This window comes from Crinia signifera, chromosome 3, assembly GCF_055691185.1.
Source record: "Crinia signifera chromosome 3, ASM5569118v1, whole genome shotgun sequence".
In the NCBI taxonomy this organism is placed as follows: Eukaryota; Metazoa; Chordata; class Amphibia; order Anura; family Myobatrachidae; genus Crinia; species Crinia signifera.
In genome coordinates, this window is record NC_139219.1 from 279,497,482 (window position 1) to 279,516,674 (window position 19,193).

At 44.8% G+C, this 19,193-nt stretch overlaps 1 protein-coding gene across 3 annotated transcripts in view; it reads left to right on the plus strand.

Moving 5' to 3' along the window:
• Positions 1-19,193, plus strand: part of DGKD (diacylglycerol kinase delta) — a 98,650-nt gene that overhangs the window by 9,874 nt on the left and 69,583 nt on the right. For all 3 annotated transcript variants that reach the window (XM_083178228.1, XM_083178227.1, XM_083178226.1), the window contains exon 2: positions 3,399-3,509. In XM_083178228.1, coding sequence (XP_083034354.1) covers positions 3,399-3,509 — 111 coding nt within the window. The remainder of the gene's footprint in view (positions 1-3,398; positions 3,510-19,193) is intronic.

Genomic DNA, 19,193 nt, shown 5'->3' on the forward strand with positions numbered 1-19,193 from the left:
TAGGGAGAGTGGTGCAGCCACAGGTGGCGTGAGGTGTGTTTGTTATCATGCCCAGCCAGGGAGAGTGGTGCAGCCACAGGTGGTGAGGTGTGTTTGTTAGCATGCCCAGCGAGGGAGAGTGATGCAGCCACAGGTTGTGAGGTGTGATTGTTATTATGCCCAGCTAGGGAGAGTGGTGCAGCCACAGGTGGTGTGAGGTGTTTGTTATCATGCCCATCTAGGGAGAGTGGTGCAGCCACAGGTGTTGAGGTGTGTTTATTATCATGCCCAGCTAGGGAGAGTGGTGCAGCCACAGGTGGTGAGGTGTGTTTGTTAGCATGCCCAGCGAGGGAGAGTGATGCAGCCACAGGTGGTGAGGTGTGATTGTTATTATGCCCAGCTAGGGAGAGTGGTGCAGCCACAGGTGGTGTGAGGTGTTTGTTATCATGCCCATCTAGGGAGAGTGGTGCAGCCACAGGTGTTGAGGTGTGTTTATTATCATGCCCAGCTAGGGAGAGTGGTGCAGCCACAGGTGGTGAGGTGTGTTTGTTAGCATGCCCAGCTAGGGAGAGTGGTGCAGCCACAGGTGGTGAGGTGTGTTTGTTAGCATGCCCAGCGAGGGAGAGTGGTGCAGCCACAGGTGGTGAGGTGTGTTTGTTAGCATGCCCAGCTAGGGAGAGTGGTGCAGCCACAGGTGTTGACGTGTGTTTGTTATCATGCCCAACTAGGGAGAGTGGTGCAGCCACAGTTGGTGTGAGTATTGCAGTATTATTACATCTAGAACAGGGGTGCACAGCACATGTTGTAGAACTGCACATTCCAGCATGCCCTGCCACAGTTTTAACATTCACAATTTTTTTTAACATTTCTGTGTTTAAAATAAATATCTTTAGAAGCAAAATATATTTCTGTCTAATTTTTACGATACTATTTTTTACGTACAGTAAATATATATTTTGCCAGATATGGTTTTCACCTTTAGGGCAGTTTCACACACTCCGGCTCCTGCCGGGCTGCGAAAACCCGCACGGCCAGAAAGCTGTGCAGCACACAGTAGTTTTTCATGGAGGGGATGGCCACAGCCCGGCAGCCGTCCCTTCCAGTGGCGGGATCCGGCTGCAACCGGACGGCCGGGCCGTGGCCGTCCCGTGTGAATGGACACAATAGTGTCCATTCACAACTACTGTGCACGGCACGGCTTCCTGGCCGTGCAGGATTTCGCCGTCCGGCAGGAGCCAGACAGTGTGAAATAGCCCTTATACTACATTGTTTATTTATTGTTTACTTTTTAATGTGTTTTATATTTATTTGTGTTTGTAAGGATTTACCAACATTAGAAGTTCTAGATTAGAGAAAGGAGACTCTTGTTAAAAGCAGCTGTGTAGCATAATATTAGATCTACCTGCCTATCCTAGTTATATTTATTTTATGGAAATGCCTTTAGGCACTGGATGTCATGTTTGTAGTGCAGTTATTGATGTAAGGCTGTTCTGCTTTATTGCAATGGAGTGATTAAATTAACGAGTGCAGTATAAACTTTAATGAAGCAGTGCCCCTAGTGGTCAAATCATAGTGGTGCAAGGTTTGCATAATGTGATTTTTCATCTAGCAGTGCACATATTTAATAGCCGGACCTCATCAGGTCACTTTATCAAGTGTTTTATGCTTTGATTGGTGCCTGCGCTACTGGATATGTAGCTAATGATGCCCAAGCTTCTAGTTTCTATTAAATTATTTGTACTGACTCAGCTTGTGTTTTGGCCTGTGTTTATTTTTTTGACTGACTTTTTTCAATTGTATGTGCACCGGAGTAGTCAGCCTCAACTTCCTAATGAAAGTAGACGGGTTATTGTAGCCCAGTTCATCACCCTCTTGCCGTGGTCCCTTGTGAAGACTGCACTACCGCTAGTGGCATAGCTGGCTCACATCTGACCTTTGTTATATCAAGCTGACCTCTAACCAGCTTATATCTCTTTGTCAGCCTACATGATGTTTCCATGTTGTGGCCGGCACTAAGACATCAGAGTACTCTTCTTTATCTAGTAACAGGCCCTCTCCCTTCTGTATTCTGAGGCTATAGCAACATTGGATGGTATATATACCTCATTTATATCACTGAGGGACAGATGTATCAAGCTTCAAAAAGTGCTAAAGTGGACAGTGATAAAACAACCAGCCAATCAGCTCCTACCTGTCATTTTTCAAACACAGTCTGTGACATGGTAGGTAGGAGCTGATTAGCCGGCTGTTTTTTCACTCTCCGTTTTTTCACTCTCCATTTTTTCACTTTTTAAAGGTTGATACATCTGGCCCTGGATGACTCCTCTACACAAGTAAAGCAGAAATATGTTGGAAATAACCTGTTATATAACTTTTTTTTTTTAAAGTTACAGGTGACTGAATAATAAGGATATTCTTAAAATACCTTTAGCCGCCCTCTTTCAAACTACTAATGCAGTAGTATAATTGTCCTAATTATAGTTACTTTGTAGTACACAGACCAATTTAAATACTTCCCATTGATTACCCTTGTGTAACAAGTATAAAACAGGTGCCCCGTGCAAAAATTTTGAATGCGAATTAAATACAATAAATTTTATAGTGAGGTTGGTGGTTTGAAAAAAGAACCAATTCATTTGTAGCCATTTTGAGTAGCCGAGCAAAATGGATCATCTTAGCCGTGCCGTATCAACGTCATCCAGGGAAAGAACTCTAGGGCTAAAAGTCAATCTTTAAACAAACGATACAATGTGCAATTCTAAATGAACCATTGGTCAGAAGCGGAGAGCTTAATCTTTAAAACAGTACCTCATTTATCGATTTTGGTTAAGTATGAAGGGAGAAAAAGGGATCGTCACCAAAAACCACCTTCTACAAATAACTACGCTACGTGTGTAGTGGCCATAGCGAGTCCCTATTGCCCGATGATTAATATTCAGCATGCTGCATAAATTTACTTAGTTCTCACCCTGACCGATTGCTCGGCCCACAGCGCTGGCACATTGCTCAGCAAATCTCCCCATGTGTAGGCCCCATCAGTCCTACAGGTGTGTGATCACAGACACACCTAGGTTCCTGCTGCTTATATCTATAAGGTTTTTTTATGTGTATATTTTTTTTTTCAATTTATTTTGTAAATAAAACATTTACAATTGAGTAGAATGTAATTAGCGCCTCATTTGTTAATAAGGTTTCTGTCCTGGTAATAGCAGATGCTCGTAGTGAGTTGTATAATGGCTACACATAATGTTGTGGCAATGTCTGATGACTAGGCCACATGGTCAGTGGTGGGGTGACAATGGACGGACTAGAACTAATAAGGCTCAGTGCTACATAGACTAGACCCGGAAGTAATGCCATGAATGGACAGTCATCCCTGTGCAGCACAATGTTTACCTTTTCTCCTTCAATTCTTAAAGGCCATTGTGAAGGAAGGTCACCTGCAGAAGCAGACAAGCTCTTTCCAGCGATGGAGGCGGCGCTATTTCAAACTGCGAGGTCGGACGCTCTACTACGCCAAGACTGCAAAGGTCAGACACGGAAGGAAAAAGGGACAGGGACATGCATGCTGTATCTCTTATATCTTGTATGAACGCTATTATTTTCATAGTTCGGTAAACAAATGCATCATAATCTGTTTCCTTTTGCGCGGGGCGGGGTATTCAATGTGTTATTTACAACAGTAGTAAACATCGGCACATACCTGTTCAATGCGGCCGTTTTTTGGATGCATTGTCGTCTATGCTATTTGTCGAATCTGCGGCCGCTTTCCACAATTTGCTCATTTTCGTCAATCCACGGGTTTTTGGACAGTCAGAAAGATCAGTTGAATGTAAGATCGGCCTACTCTTGTCGGAAAGGGACAGTAATTCTGACTGTCGGAAGTGTCGCACACATTGAATATCCCCCAATATGTCTTTTTAATGTGTGAAAAGTTCTTGTCTACTGCTTTAGCTGTTGTTCTATGTCTGCCCACTGTGGATACATTTTAGGTAAAACAAATGTGTGCCAGCATAAAAGCCTTTTACCCCTGTTGTTGCTTGTGCACCTAGTGGCAAAGGTTTTATTCTGCCAAAGCCGCCATCTTGCTGCAAATGATGGCAGCAGTTCTTGTATGATAGCTGAATTGAAGATGGAACAATTCTAAGCATGCCTCCAAGGCTAAATAGCTACAACAAAGTGTGTAGTGTCACTGCTCAGTATGCCTTTAATGGAACTCAAATTCTGACTGCGGAACTTGTTTCCCCATTGTTTTTGCATGCAGATCGAGCACAGAAATACTGCGTTTGGCTGCGCAAAATCGCATCCGTCAGCAGAAAGAATGGAATAACTGCTGGTGGCCACACACGGGTGTGGGAGGTGACAGTAACAATTGAAACACACCCACTGAGTAGCTGCGTCAGGCCATATATTTCCTGCACACAATATCGCTACCCCGTCCATAGGTAGGGGTTTGCGCATGCGTAAGAATGCACATGTGCAAACCCCCGGAGCGAACACTTCCGGAGAGTTTTACACTCGCCAGGGCAATCGCTCCAGTATGGGAGGGCAAGGGACGGATGGACGCAGAAGACCGCCCAAAGAAATGGTGGGCACGCCCATAGAAATGCTGGGCATATCCCTGCAAACACAGGCGTATCGATGCCTGCTTGGGGCAAAAAAAATCATTCGATGGTAAGTGACGTCCAATGATTTTTCTACCATGCGGCCACATGTGACCTGATGTTTATGCAAACTCATCCGTTTGCATGCTAGTGAGGGGATTCAGGTGGGGGAGGGTGGTGGGCGTTCAGCATGGCAGCGTTTACCTGCTTGCTAGGCAGTGAATATAGGCAGGTCTGAATAAGGCCCAATGTGACAGCTGTTTCTAACGTCTTCCCTTCTGGGTAATGCATCAGAAGACACGTTAGACAGGTATCACTGACTTATGTACCGCTCTCTGCTATGCACGTTCTATCTACGGTCTATATTTAGTGTGGGAGGTAAGGGAATTTCATTTCAGCACACACAAAAGCAAACTCGTTACCTCGGGGAACAAGGGGAGTTATGGAATTTGCTCAGATGTCTCAGGTGCCGACTTCTAAGACTGACTGTGACACACGCTATAGAACGATGTGGTACGACACAGTACTAGATATTATTTGTGGAGCTACATAAAGCTGTGTTTGTGTGCATTGTTGTGTATATATTTATGTCAGTTCACTCAGTGGCCACTTTATTAGGGAGACCTTTATAGTACTGGGTAGGACCTTGTTTTACACTGAAAGCAGCCTGAAGGCTTTGTGCCATGGAGTCAAGGAGCTGGAATCATTCCTCAGACCTTCTGGCCCATGGTGACATATTGTAACACTGCACAGCCACTGCAGACTTATCGGCTTCACATCACAATCAGCTTTATTTGGCCAGGTATACTTGCGTATACTAGGAATTTGATTTGGATTGCTGTGCAACAGCTAGTTAGATAGCAAGTAAACAGGGACAGTACAGATTTATAGAACACATACAAATATACACTAGATGCACCCTGGTGAGAATGGTGGGCAAGGACAGGGGAGACACAGGGGAACATATTTTGGCTGAGCATAGCACCCAGGCAGCCATCAGCTGCGTCGCATGGTCATTGCCACAGACAAGTAGGTAACAAGTAAAACAGTGACAGACCAGATAAACTGATATCAGTGCTTATATACAGACCACACTGTCCTAGAAGCACCACAGCAGACAGCGACACCCCAGGCAGGGAAGAGGAACTGCATGGGTTTTCAAAACATGGCGTGTGCTAGATTGAACACTAACTAATATGTCATAATAAAATGTCACATTCAGTATTTCTTCATATGTCCGATATCAGCATCTGTTCATACAAGACGCAGGATCCATTTTGCAGTAAATCCATTTATTCATAAAAATACCCAACGCGTTTCATCTAGCAAAAATAATGGTCATCAAAATAAAATCAGGATATCGAAGGATGTTCTTTAAGAGACAAATTCATAAAATCGAATAGAATTTAGTGAGGTAGATGAACTACATTGACCAAAGCTGTAAAGGTCACAGACAGGGTTTCCCCTCTTTAGAATGGGGTATTCATCACAGTATTAGAAGTAACCACAGTAAGAGATGTTGCCTTCTCCACTGAGTCATTCTCACTGTTTAGTTAGAATAGGATTTAATTGGATAGGAAAGGTTTATGAAAGTTATGTGGGCGGTTCTAGAATTTGATAAGCTGTCCAAAGAGGTGAGTTACTATCTGCCGCAGTCTGGCCAATCTCCTTTGATTACTATCATTAACAGGTTGTTTTCACCCACTGAGCTGACCTCACTGGTGTTAGGGCCTGTAGAAGTGATCACAGCTGTATGCCGGAAACTAGGTGGCATGTATAGATATAGGGACTGCACTGTTTCAGAACTAGAGCAGTGGCTCCCAACCTCGGTACCACCAACAGTTCACGTTTTCTAGGTCTCAATACAGAATCACAAGTGAAATTTTTAGCTTCAACTGTGCTTCAAAACTTTAGTAATGAGTGCACCTCCCTGGTGACTTGGTAACGTGAGCTGTTGGGGGTACTTGAAGACTGAGGTTGGGAAAGACTGAACTAGAGAATGTAATACCTAATCAAACTGGAAAAGAGTGCAAAATTAAACAACATCTATCATGCAACACAGAAGGAGCTATTTACTTGTTAGAATGCCAATGCGGCCTACAGTACATAGGACAAACAAAAAGAAGAGCAAAAATCAGGTTGTCGGAACATATATATAACATCCTAAAAGGCTTGACTACCCATAGTGTCTCCAATCATTTTCTTAAGATTCACAATAAAAATCCAGCCGGTCTAAAATGTACAGTGATACAACAAATTTAAAAAAAACTGGAGAGGAGGCGATATTGTAAAAGAATTGAAGAAAGCCGAAACAAAATGGATCTATACCATGAGAACCCTAGAACCATTGGGACTCAATATTGATATAGAATTAAACGCCTTCCTATGAGTGGTACCTATGAGTGGTATCCAATATAATAATCCCCAACTTTTTAGACTAAATCCTTATATTGTTTTAAATCAAATAAAAGATAAAAAACATGGCCACCAAAAGTAACATGTGCTTCCCACCATTTTTAACAGCACTTCCGGAAATCCATTTCCATTTTTACAAATAAAGTTTTCCCTATAAAAACCCCACACAGTTGGGACACAGACCATCCTTGAAAAAGTGCGCTAGTCGCAAGAAACGCGTTGGACCGAAGAGACCACACCAGCCTGCTTACCCGACACCCGACCTGAAACATTCACTCGCGGCTGCGGCATCACTTCCGGCGATTTCCGGTACTCGGCGGGAGAAGACGCCGGGCATCAAGCCACGAGGAACACATCCGCAAAACAACAACAAGCGGCTGACGCAGCATTGGAAGCCTGGCACCCCAGCCTCAAGCAACACAGCCGCAAACACCAACTAGCGGCTGTCCCAGAACTGGATGTTATCTCCATCATAACAACAGCAGGAGATACACCGATCTGGAGTAGAGGTAGGGTCACATAGGGAAAGTAAGCTGGACACACTCTTTTTATCAAACCACCAAATATTCCCCAAAAGGGTGTAAACATTTTATATACTAACCCCTTTTTTTCAACCACCTGCACATTAACTCCTCCCCTTTTTTTGCACCAAGCGCTCTTTAAAATCCTTTTGGTAATACCTGGTATATCGGCTTGACTGCAGACTGCTGCTAGAAAGTAAAACAATGGATTGTCACTGATGGGTGCTTAACTGAACTATGGGATGAAACTAGGGAAATCTTGGCTTAAACTTCTGGCTGGTACCAGATATATCTTTGGCTGAATTCTGGGATAATACCAAAGAGAACTTGGCTTTGACCTCCGGCTAGTGAAAGAAAGGACTTGACTGAAGTCTGGGCTGACATCAAAAAGAACTTAGCAGAACTTCAAAGCTGGTACCGAAGTGGTCTTGAAGTCTTGGCTGGTACTGGAGAGAACTTAGCTGGGTTCTAGACTGGTACCGGAGAGGTCTTGGATGAACTCCTGGCTGGTAGTGGAGATAAGCCAAACTGAACTCTGGACTGGTCACTGGGAGGTCTTGGCTGAACTCCAGGATGATAGTGGAGATTACATAGCTTAACTCTGTGCTGATTCCAGAGAGGTCTGGACAGGAGCAGTACCAGCTGCTGGAATAGTGAAACTATAAGAAACTGAGGGTTCCAAATGGTCACGCTAACATAGTAACATAGTAATTCATTTTGAAAAAAATGTTAGTCCATCGAATTCAACCTATCTGACTTGTAACTACTGACTTGAGTAAGTCATATCTATAGGATTCCCTTAGTGGCCAAAAATGCATCCAGTTTTGATGTAAATTCATTAACAGTAGTTGCTGTAATCACCCCCACCGGGTGAAGAATCCTCTTCTTAAATCAGTACGGAATTTATTTTCCTCGAGCCTCAGTACATGCCCGCGTGTCCTAAGTAGAGGCCTGTTACTGAACAAATCATCTCCCAGTTCCATATGATTCCCAATCCTGTATTTGAACATACTAATCATATCACCTCTCAACCTCCGTTTCTCCAGTTAAAACATATTCAGCCTGGTTAACTTATCTTTGTATTGTAGTGATTCGAGACCTTTTACTAGTTTAGTCACCCTTTTCTGTTCACGTTCCAACTAATTTATATCCTTTTTAAGGTGCGGTGCCCAGAACTGAACACAGTATTCCAAGTGTGGTCTCACCAATGCCTTGTAAAGAGGCACTATCACATTGGCATCCCTTGAATCCATTCCCCTTTTAATCCATGCCAGTGTCCTTTTTGCTGTTGCACTTGAGCAGTGTGCACTATTACCCAATTTTTCATCTATGATGACCCCAACACCAAAAACACTTACACCACCGTTATTCACTTGAAACAAAATGTGTATAGTATCATTCTCCCCAGACCATGAGCCAAAGCAATATCAGGATTTACCACCAGACTCAGCTCCAAAGCTCCTTAAGCTAATATGCTTAGTAGACTGGCATACTAAGACTGGCATATCAAAATGTTTTCACCAAAGGAGTGACCAGTCACCTATCATTTTTCCACAATGTTCAATAATTAAAAAAAATCTTTAAAATAAACACCTGGCACAATGTCTTTTTAAAGAGCGTCAAGTATTTTGCAATGTAATCTTATTTTGTTCAGCATTATAGATGGATCAGGGCAATTATACTGCTTAATCCCTGTAATAGTATTAGTCGTAGTAAGGTAACGTGCTTTGTGTGTATAGACAGGCACTGGAAGTCATTTACAAAGACCTATAGAAATAGAGCATTGTGTTAGCTGTGTGCTGCCCGTGGTGAAATGTCAGGGGGAAATGGGAGTTCTATATCACTTGAGATGTTGCTATGGGAAACCAATCAGATAACATTTATTATCTTCTAGAACAGTGATGACTAACCTTGACACTCCAGCTGTTGTTGAACTACATTTCCCAGCATGCCCTGCATCTGTTTTAGTATGGCCAAAAAGTAAACTGTAGCAGGGCATGCTGGTATGTGTAGTTCAACAACAGCTGGAGTGTCAATGTTTGCCATCACTGTTCTATAAGGTGCTAAATAAATAATAAAGTAGATTCTGATTGGTTACCCATAGGGTACTTGTGTAATAACTGGGCGCCCGATTTCATGATCGGGTCGGAAAATCGAATCGCATCGAAATCGCATGCAATGTGATCAACTCGATTTTCCATAGGAATCAATGTTAAAAGGGTCCTGTTCATTTCCCCACTATCCAAGTGGGCATTGAGTTGTTTTTATAAAGCGTGGCGAGCTCAGCAAGCCACCGAGCCCGAAGCGTGGCGAGGGGAAGCGGATTACTTAAAATGTATTCCACGTCCCCACGCGGGGCTCACTGCGCTCGCCACGCTTCGGGCTCGCTGCGCTCGCCACGCTTCGGGCTCGCTGCGCTCGCCACGCTTTATAAAATCAACTCTATGCCCACTTGGATAGTAGGGAAATGAACAGGACCCTTTTAACATTGATTCCTATGGAAAATCGCGTCCATCGCATCGCATACGATTTGGATGCGATGCGATTTTGCCGAAAATCGCGTCGCATGTGATTGTATGCCTTAAGGTGATGCCGGGGAAGCTCCGGGCATCGCCGTCTAAGGCGGCGCTGGGCTTCCCCGTGCAAGCAGTCAGGGCAGGCACCAGGCTGTTTTAGCGGGGCGCTGCTAGCAGGGCAGGGCGCATTTTGCCCTTTAAAAATCGGGCAGGGAACACTACACCCTATATAGTACTGCAAAGTTCTTTTTATATAGAGAAAATATTTGGTCTCTGATGGGGGCTAATATGGGATGAAATGGGCTACAACAATTGCATGGTTCTTTGACTTTGTGGGGCATCACAGATGTTGTGCACCTTCATTATAACACCATCTTGTCATTATTGGGCATCATGGGCAGTGTAATGGTTAGTATTACTGCCTCACAGCACTGAGGTCATGGGGTTGATTCCCACCATGGCCCTAACGGTGCAGAGTTTGTATATTCTCCCTGTGCTTATGTGAGTTTCCACCGGGTACCACAGTCCAAAAATATACAGGTATGTTAATTGGCTCCCAACAAAATTAACCCTAGAATGTCTGTGTCCGTGTACATGTGGTTTGGAATATAGATTGTAAGCTCCAATGGGGCAGGGACTGATGTGAATGTTGAAATAGTCTGTATAAAGCGCTGCGGAATATGGGTGCGCTATATAAATAACGGTTAATAATAAAAAAAATATATATATATTATTAATATATATTCCCAATAGAATGCCAGTTGGCGACCCTAATAGGACATGGTGCACTTAGGCCCTGATTCTAGTTTGATCAGTCCCTGCGTATTTGCACAGGGGACCGAGGTTGTAGTTCTGTGCATATTCGCTTATGTGCATTTGCACGGCTTTTGTGCAGGCGCCTTGCATATGGGCATTCACATGCGTTTCCTGTTCGTACCCACGCAATTGCATGCTTTTTCTGGGCATCCCCATGCGTTTGCGGGGGCAGATGTCACAGAATGACCCCCTTAGTCCAGAAAAATAGGCCAGTATGCAAAAGCGCATCTTTCCCATTACTGGTGTGGCTTTTTCCTGATATTTCCGCTTTTGCAGTCCCACAGCTGTCAGGGTGAACTGCTGGGTGAGACATGGTAAAACAGGTAGAAGTATCCTTATATAGATGCAGGTACACCAAACAAGGCACCATCTGTGTGGTTAGAGCATTCATACATTTCTGTTCTGTGGGAAAGAAATATCACTGCAGATCTAAAAGCATTATAGCAGGTAGAGCATTTATAGGGCGCAGCTGCAATACGCAATGTAGAGCAGCCGTGATGAATGCTTCCCTTTGATCCTGTGCTATGTGAATGCTGAATGACTGACAACAGGTGCTGGTCCCCATGGCTGCAGAAGCATGTGAAATAAACATGTTTTATGGTGTGTACACATGGGTACAATATGCATGAGATTTTGACTATATAGTCAAAATCTCATCAAGATCGCAAGCAGATTTCATGGGTTTTTAACCCTTCAGGTATCGCAAGCAGAAAGTCTTGGCTGCCTTGTCTATATAATGCAGATCTGCACTATACTGTATAGTCAAAGTTGTATGTTGATCGCGTCGGGATGGCATCGCACAGTACTTGCACTTGTGTACACACCATTAGTGCAAGGATAATCAGGACGGCCTGGGTGATGTGTAAAATCACATGATTTGTTTCCATCAGTTAGAACCTGGCAGAGGTATCATTACACTACCCAGAATTCTTAGAACCCTTCATGTTTGATTCTAGTGACATAAATCCATTTACCCACACACCAGTTACGTGATAGTCTCTAAGGGCCGGAGTGACACAATGGCGATGCAATGTCGATGTTCACATAGTTGGATGATTATTTTGCAACTGTGAACATTTCTGAAACCGTACACAGCACATGTACTGCACAGAGGGTCCGATTCAGTCCTGATCACTGGGCTGCAAAAAGTTAACCACCCCCCTCTTCAGAGTGTAATCCTGCCCATGTGCACGGCTGCAAATCTGATTGCATCTGTGCGAAGAGGGGGAAATCCATTTGTAATCCCCCCCCCCCCCCCCCCGCCCTAAGACTTAATCGGCACTGCAGTGGCCATGGGGAGATTGTGGCCGCTGCTGACGTCACCGTCACTCCCAACCAATGTCCGGGAGATGCCTGCGGTTTACCGCGGCACTCCCAGAAACCACTGGGGTGCCACTCCCCCATCATCTTTCAATCATCTTCCGAACGGCCAGAGACCGCAAGCTATCACTGGCTTTGTTCGCAGGGGACCTCCAGCATGCGCAACAGTGACGTGCGGTGAGATCAGTGGTTGGTGAGGCACTAGCAGCAGCATGACGGTGCAATGGAGCGGCGGGTCCTACACACATCAAGGGTGCCATAGCAGCCACATCCCCTGCACCTGTGGTAGTTATGCCACTGCGCTCAACCTCCACAGTCGTACCCTTATACGCAGTATGCAGCAGTAATACACCATATGCAGAGAATGTCACACACCAGTAATGTCCTTATACATATATTGCTTTACAATAAAGGCCCTTACACATATGGCACACCTTATTAATGCATTTTACACATTATGCCATACTACAAATACAATAATAATTCCCCCATACACAAACTGTTTGCTACACATTATTAATGCTCTTTCTCCCATAATGCCCGTTATACCTACTGTATGACCCACTTTTTTATAGCCTGTACACAAAATTGCCCCATACACATATGACCCACATTATTAATGCCCTTACACACATTACATATAATACCCCATACATATATGCCCCACATTATTAATGCCCTTATACACAACACATAATGCCCCATACATATATGCCCCACATTTATTAATGCCCTAATACACATGACATATAATGCCCCATACACATATGACCGACATTATTAATGCCCTTATACACATATGCTCCACATTATTAAATTCACATAGATACACATAGTTCCCTTTACATACTGTATGCCCCACATGATCAAAGGTCGTTCTACGCAGAATGCCCCTTACACATATCCCCAGGCCCCCACATTTTATCCCTTCCCAGAACAATACAACAGTGGGATCAGTGACAGCACCGGTGGGGCTGACACCTTCACCGTGCAGTGATCTGCGCTGCCAACAGCAAGCATTTGCTCTTCTGCCCCCCCCTGCCCACATTGACTGCCACCCCCCCCACCCCCCACCACCACCACCTCGCTCCCACTCACCGGTACCTGCTGCTAAAATCCCGTCTCTGGCTTTGTCCTGTCTGGCCAGTCCCTGTCCTGGGGCTGTCACTTACATCTCAGGCTCCGGGCATGGATGGCTCCTCAGTTCTCCAGCGCTGGATGTCCCCTGCGTGTAGCTGCTGACAACGGCCCCCATGCTTGGTGCAGCACACAGCAGAGGTGTCCGTTCAGCCGGCGGGTAGGGTAGGGGGTGCGGGAGTTTCTTTCAGTATGTGTACACCGGGAGAGGTGCTGGTGTCCACGCAGCTGCCGGGTGATGAAGAGGGGGGCGCGGTGGTCTGTTCACCCGCCGGAGGGGGAAGGAGGTGGGGACGAGTTTTCATCATGCGCAAGCCAGGGGAGAAGGGAGAGTTGTGGGTGTCCGTGCAGGCAGCGGGGGAAGGGGGAATGTGGAGGTCCGTGCACCCGCCGTGTGGGGAAGGGGGGGGGGGGGTATGTCTGTACACAGTGCAGCTGGGTTTCTTCTGCTGCGCTAACCAATCGCAGCTGCTTCACTGATAGGGGCGTGCTTTTAAAGCATGTCCCTGTCCCCGAGGCACCGCTACAGGTGCCGCCTATAGAGGGTTTTTTAATGGGATTTTGCAACCTGGTGCTTAGCCCATCCCCCTGCCCGCCCCTTGTTCTTGAACCTTAACATGAACAGCTGGAGGCACTGCTCTACGTGCCTTCATAACAATAAAGCAGCACATTATGGTGTTAAAATTAATAGATTAATATAAAGCAGATACTTATGACACATAATATGTGTCATAAGTATATTCTTTGTATTATTTTATTATGGCTATCACTAATGACAGGGTAGGCTCTGCCTCCCCTGCCTCCCCTGACTGCACGTCCCTGATGCGCACATCATACCATGTGCCTGCGCAGTCTTTCCATTTTGACAGGGCTGTGAATGGGTCTGAATTGGCCCCAGAGAGTACACACAGAGATACTGTTGCGATCAATTCAGACGGTATTCGAAATATACTCAGGAACAAAATTTGATTGTAATTGCACTAAAAAAGGTAGTTCCTTTGTGGTGTCGCTTATATTTTAATCCTAAAAATATTTTAGTTCTTGAAAACAACTTTTAAGCCACAAAGGAACTATCTTTTATATACATTTTGTTCCCGAGTATATTGTATTCAGTTACAGTGGCGCGCCTCCTGCATCTATATTCAAGGATCAATCCCCACCTTTATAGGCATAATGCTGGAAGTAGCCCAGGGTATTGATATATCTGTCAGCACCGCATCCCCCATAGAAACCTATGGTGGATGCGGCTGCAGGTGGGGATGGAGGGATCGCAGCAGGTAATGTATATTCATTAAATTAAATGTAGATTAAAATATAAATGAGCCTATTAAAATGAAAACAGAATATATTTTTTGCAAAAAAATCGGTGAGAGGACTGAGTGATCATTTACACCACTTATCTAATCTGTATGTAGTGTTCATTCTAGCACTCGCCATCTTTGAAAACCCATGCAGTTCCTCTTCTCTGCCTAGGGTGTCGCTGTCTGCTGTAGTGCTTCTAGTGCAGTGTGGTCTGTATATCAGCACTGATATGCAAACCAGACCTGTGCTAGAAACACCACAGCAGACAGCGACATCCCAGGCAGGGAAGAGGAACTGCATGGGTTTTCAAAGATGGCGGCACCTAGAATAAGCACTATGTATGTGTACTTAAAGGACTGAAAAGTGCTTTACAATATGAGTTATGGAGAGCACCTCTGCACTTTGCTATGTCAGCAAGGATTTAAATGGGAATGGGACGGATAGGGAAATGAAGGGATATAATATGGAGTGGGATAGTTGGTGAGTGTGATTGATTTAATAAGGAGTGAGAACTAATGCCTGTTGCTGTGATCTCTTACTGTCAATTATGGACATTGGAATGGGTGGTGCACATGCTACTGGTGCATCAGGTCACAAGGCTAGTCACTAAAAACTTTGTATTAACATCTGGGTTGGCTGTGCAACCTGATGATGTCATTGCTGGGACCGCCTCCAGAGGTCTGGTACTCTTTGTGATTGGCCGCATAGATAAATCACTGCCAGTGGCCACTCAGTCTGAGCAGAATCCCTTTTCCGCTTAGGCCACAAACATGGTCCATGGATGCCATAAACGGTACGAACAGAAGCCTGTTACTGTTGCTGGAAGAATTCTGCACACTCAAGATAAAATCATGCTTCAGAGTCATAGACAATCCTTAACCCCTTCCCGACATTTGACGTACATTTACGTCATGGTCGGGAAGCACTTCCCGACACATGGCGTAAATGTACGTCATGGCATTTAACTGTCACCGCGTCTATAGACGCGGTGACAGTTTCAACATGTCTGCTGTCCCTGACAGCAGACATGTCCGTGCATGCCCAGGGGGGGCTGCGATGCCGCCCCCCCGTCGGCGATCGCTGTGATTGGCTGTTCAGTGTGAACAGCCAATTACAGCGTTTTCCTGTGTCACCGGCGAATAACGTTCGCCGGTGACACGGGATCAGAGGTGATTGGTGCTGTAAAGTACAGCACCAATCACCGCGGGGTGTAAGGGTGACACTGGTGTCACCCCACCTCACCCCGCCCGCCCCCAAAGGCCGTGATTGGTTCGTCGGACCGACGGACCAATCACAGCCAAGGAGGGGGATTTAAACTAACGGTGACTGCACTGCAGACGCCATTCCGGTCTGGAATAGCGTGCAGTGCGGTCACCGTACCCCCCTGCCGCCATACTGACCAGAACCTTGCTCCATACTTGCTCCATACTTACCTGATCGCTGCTTCATCACTGCTTCCTGGATCCTGTTGCTACTTGTGCCTTCCTGTGAAATTGTGCTGCTGCAGTGTACTAGCTAGATAGAGAGAGAGATAGATAGAGAGATAGAGAGAGATAGAGAGAGATAGAGAGAGATAGAGAGAGATAGATAGAGAGAGATAGAGAGAGATAGAGAGAGATAGAGAGAGAGAGATAGTGTCAGAGAGTGCTATATTTTGTGCTGCTGCAGTGTGATATAGTTATAGATAGAGATAGAGAGAGAGAGATAGAGAGATAGATAGAGAGGCCTAGTGACAGAGTGCTATATTTTGTGCTGCTGCAGTGTGATAGTTATAGAGAGATAGAGAGAGATAGAGAGAGAGAGATAGAGAGAGAGATAGTGTCAGAGAGTGCTATATTTTGTGCTGCTGCAGTGTGATATAGTTATAGATAGAGAGAGATAGAGAGAGAGAGATAGATAGAGAGGCCTAGTGACAGAGTGCTATATTTTGTGCTGCTGCAGTGTGATAGTTATAGAGAGATAGAGAGAGATAGAGAGAGAGAGATAGAGAGAGATAGTGACAGATTGTGCTATATATTTTTGATATAACTGACTGCTGCCCCCTCCTTTTGTGCTGATCAGTATAAATTAACTGATCAGCAACTTTTTGGGGGCGCAGGTTTTTTTTTATATATAGATATACCTGTCAGTGCTGCTGCTGCAGTGTCATAGAGTGATAGATAGTGAGAGATAGAGAGATAGAGAGAGATAGTGACAGAGAGTGATAGAGAGTGCTAAATTTTGTGTCTGCTGCCCCCGCCTTTTGTGCTGATCACTATATCTGAGGTGATCAGCAACTTTTTTGGGGGTACAGAGGTTTTTTTTTTTTTATATATACCTGTCAGTTGCACCAAAGGTTGTGCACCTGCTGCACCTCACTGGTAATCAGTGTCGCATCACTGATCACCTTTTTTTTTTTGTGTGTGTGCTGTGGGGTCTTTTTTTAATTTTTTTTTTACACACACTGTGATTTTGTGGGTGTCCTGTGGCCGCTGTGCGCTGATCAGTGACGTACATCACTGATCATCTTTTTCGGCACAGGGTTGATCTATATTTTTTTTTTTTGATAAAATTCCTGTTGCCTTTGAGCGCTGTTCAGTGACAGACGTTACTGACCAACATCTGTGCTCAATTTTTGGCGCAGGACCTTTTTTTTTTTTTTAACCCCTTAAATTTTTTATTTTTAACCCCTTCATTTTTTTTTTTTTTATTGGTATAAAGTATTTTTTTTTTTCTGCACCACATACACACTACACACTACATACCCCCCGGATTGAAATAAAGTTTGTACCCCCCCCCCTACACTATACACGTGTTGAAACATTTCACTACCAGTAACACAAAAATAAAAATGGCATCCCAAATGTCCTCCCAAATGTCCTCCCAAATGTCCTCCCAAATGTCCTCCCAGTCATCCAGGAGAATGTATTCAGTGGAGGAGGCATATGCCATGCTTGCTTCTGACTCTGACACAGCCAGTGATGCAAGCGGGGAATTTGAAGGATTCGCCTTAAGCTCCTCTTCCTCCTCTGGTGATGAGGGACCCCCTCAAAGACGCCCCCGTAGAGCAGCTGAGACCCCCCCCCCAATAATTGATCTCGTATGGACCCCACCACCAGACAATTTTGAGCCCCAGGTTCCTGAGTTTTTGGCCATGCCAGGAATCCAATTTGATTCCACAGGTCTCAGAGAAATTGACTTTTTCAAATTATTTTTCTCTGATGATTTTATAAATTTAATGGTGGACCAAACTAAATTATATGCCCAGCAGTTTATTGCTCAAAACCCCACGTCATCATTTGCTAGGTGGACCCCTGTAGATGCAGTAGAGATGATGACGTTTTGGGGTCTGGTGTTTCATATGGGCATAGTAAAAAAGCCAGAAATTAGGCAATATTGGAGTACAGATGTTCTGTACAGTACTCCATTTTACCGTATGGCCATGACCCGGACTCGATTTGAGACAATTCTTAAATTTATACATTACACCGATAATGCACAGTGCCCACCCAGAGATGATCCCACCTTTGACCGGCTATTCAAAGTCAGGCCGGTCATTGATCATTTCAGTGCCAAATTTGAAGAGGTGTACATCCCTGAAAAATTTATTTGTATCGACGAGTCCCTTATACATTTTAAAGGAAGGGTTAAATTCCGCCAGTACCTTCCCAGTAAGAGGGCAAGGTATGGCATAAAAATGTATAAACTGTGTGAAAGCACCTCAGGGTACACCCACAGGTTTAGGGTTTATGAAGGGAAGGATTCAAGAATTGAACCGCCAGAATGCCCCCCCTCCCTCGTAGGTGTTAGTGGGAAAATTGTCTGGGATTTAGTGCACCCCTTCCTGGATAAAGGTTATCACCTCTATGTGGATAACTTTTACACCAGCATCCCCCTGTTTAAGGCCCTTGGTTCAAGAGGTACAGCAGCTTGCGGTACTGTGCGCAAGAACCAAAGAGGCCTCCCAAAAACGCACATTGCCCAAGTAATGAGAAGGGGTGAAAGCAGGGGAATATGCACCGAAAATATGTTGTTGGTCAAATATAAGGACAAGAGGGATGTCCTTATACTGACAACAATTCACGGAGACAGTACCACCTCCATCCCTGTACGAGGTACCAGTACCCACACCTCAAAACCTAATTGTATCCTGGATTACAATAGGTACATGGGCGGAGTGGATCTTTCAGATCAGGTACTGAAGCCGTACAGTGCCCTGCGGAAAACAAAAATCTGGTACAAGAAGGTGGCCGTGTATATCATCCAGATGGCACTGTATAACGCTTACGTGCTATTCCGTTCTACCGGCCAGAGGGGGACATTTATGCACTTTCAAGAGGAAGTCATAAAGGGCCTAATATTTGGGAACCAGCAGGCAGAGGGCCCCAGTACTTCTAGTACTGGCCCCCGTATTGTACCAGGGCAGCATTTTCCTGATGAAATCCCCTCCACTGGAAAAAAGGGCAGGACACAAAAAAGGTGCAAAGTTTGCTATAAAAAGGGAATAAGAAAGCAAACTATTTTCCAGTGTGACACTTGCCCCGACAAACCCGGCCTATGTATAAAGGAGTGTTTTAAAATATACCACACATCTATGGAATATT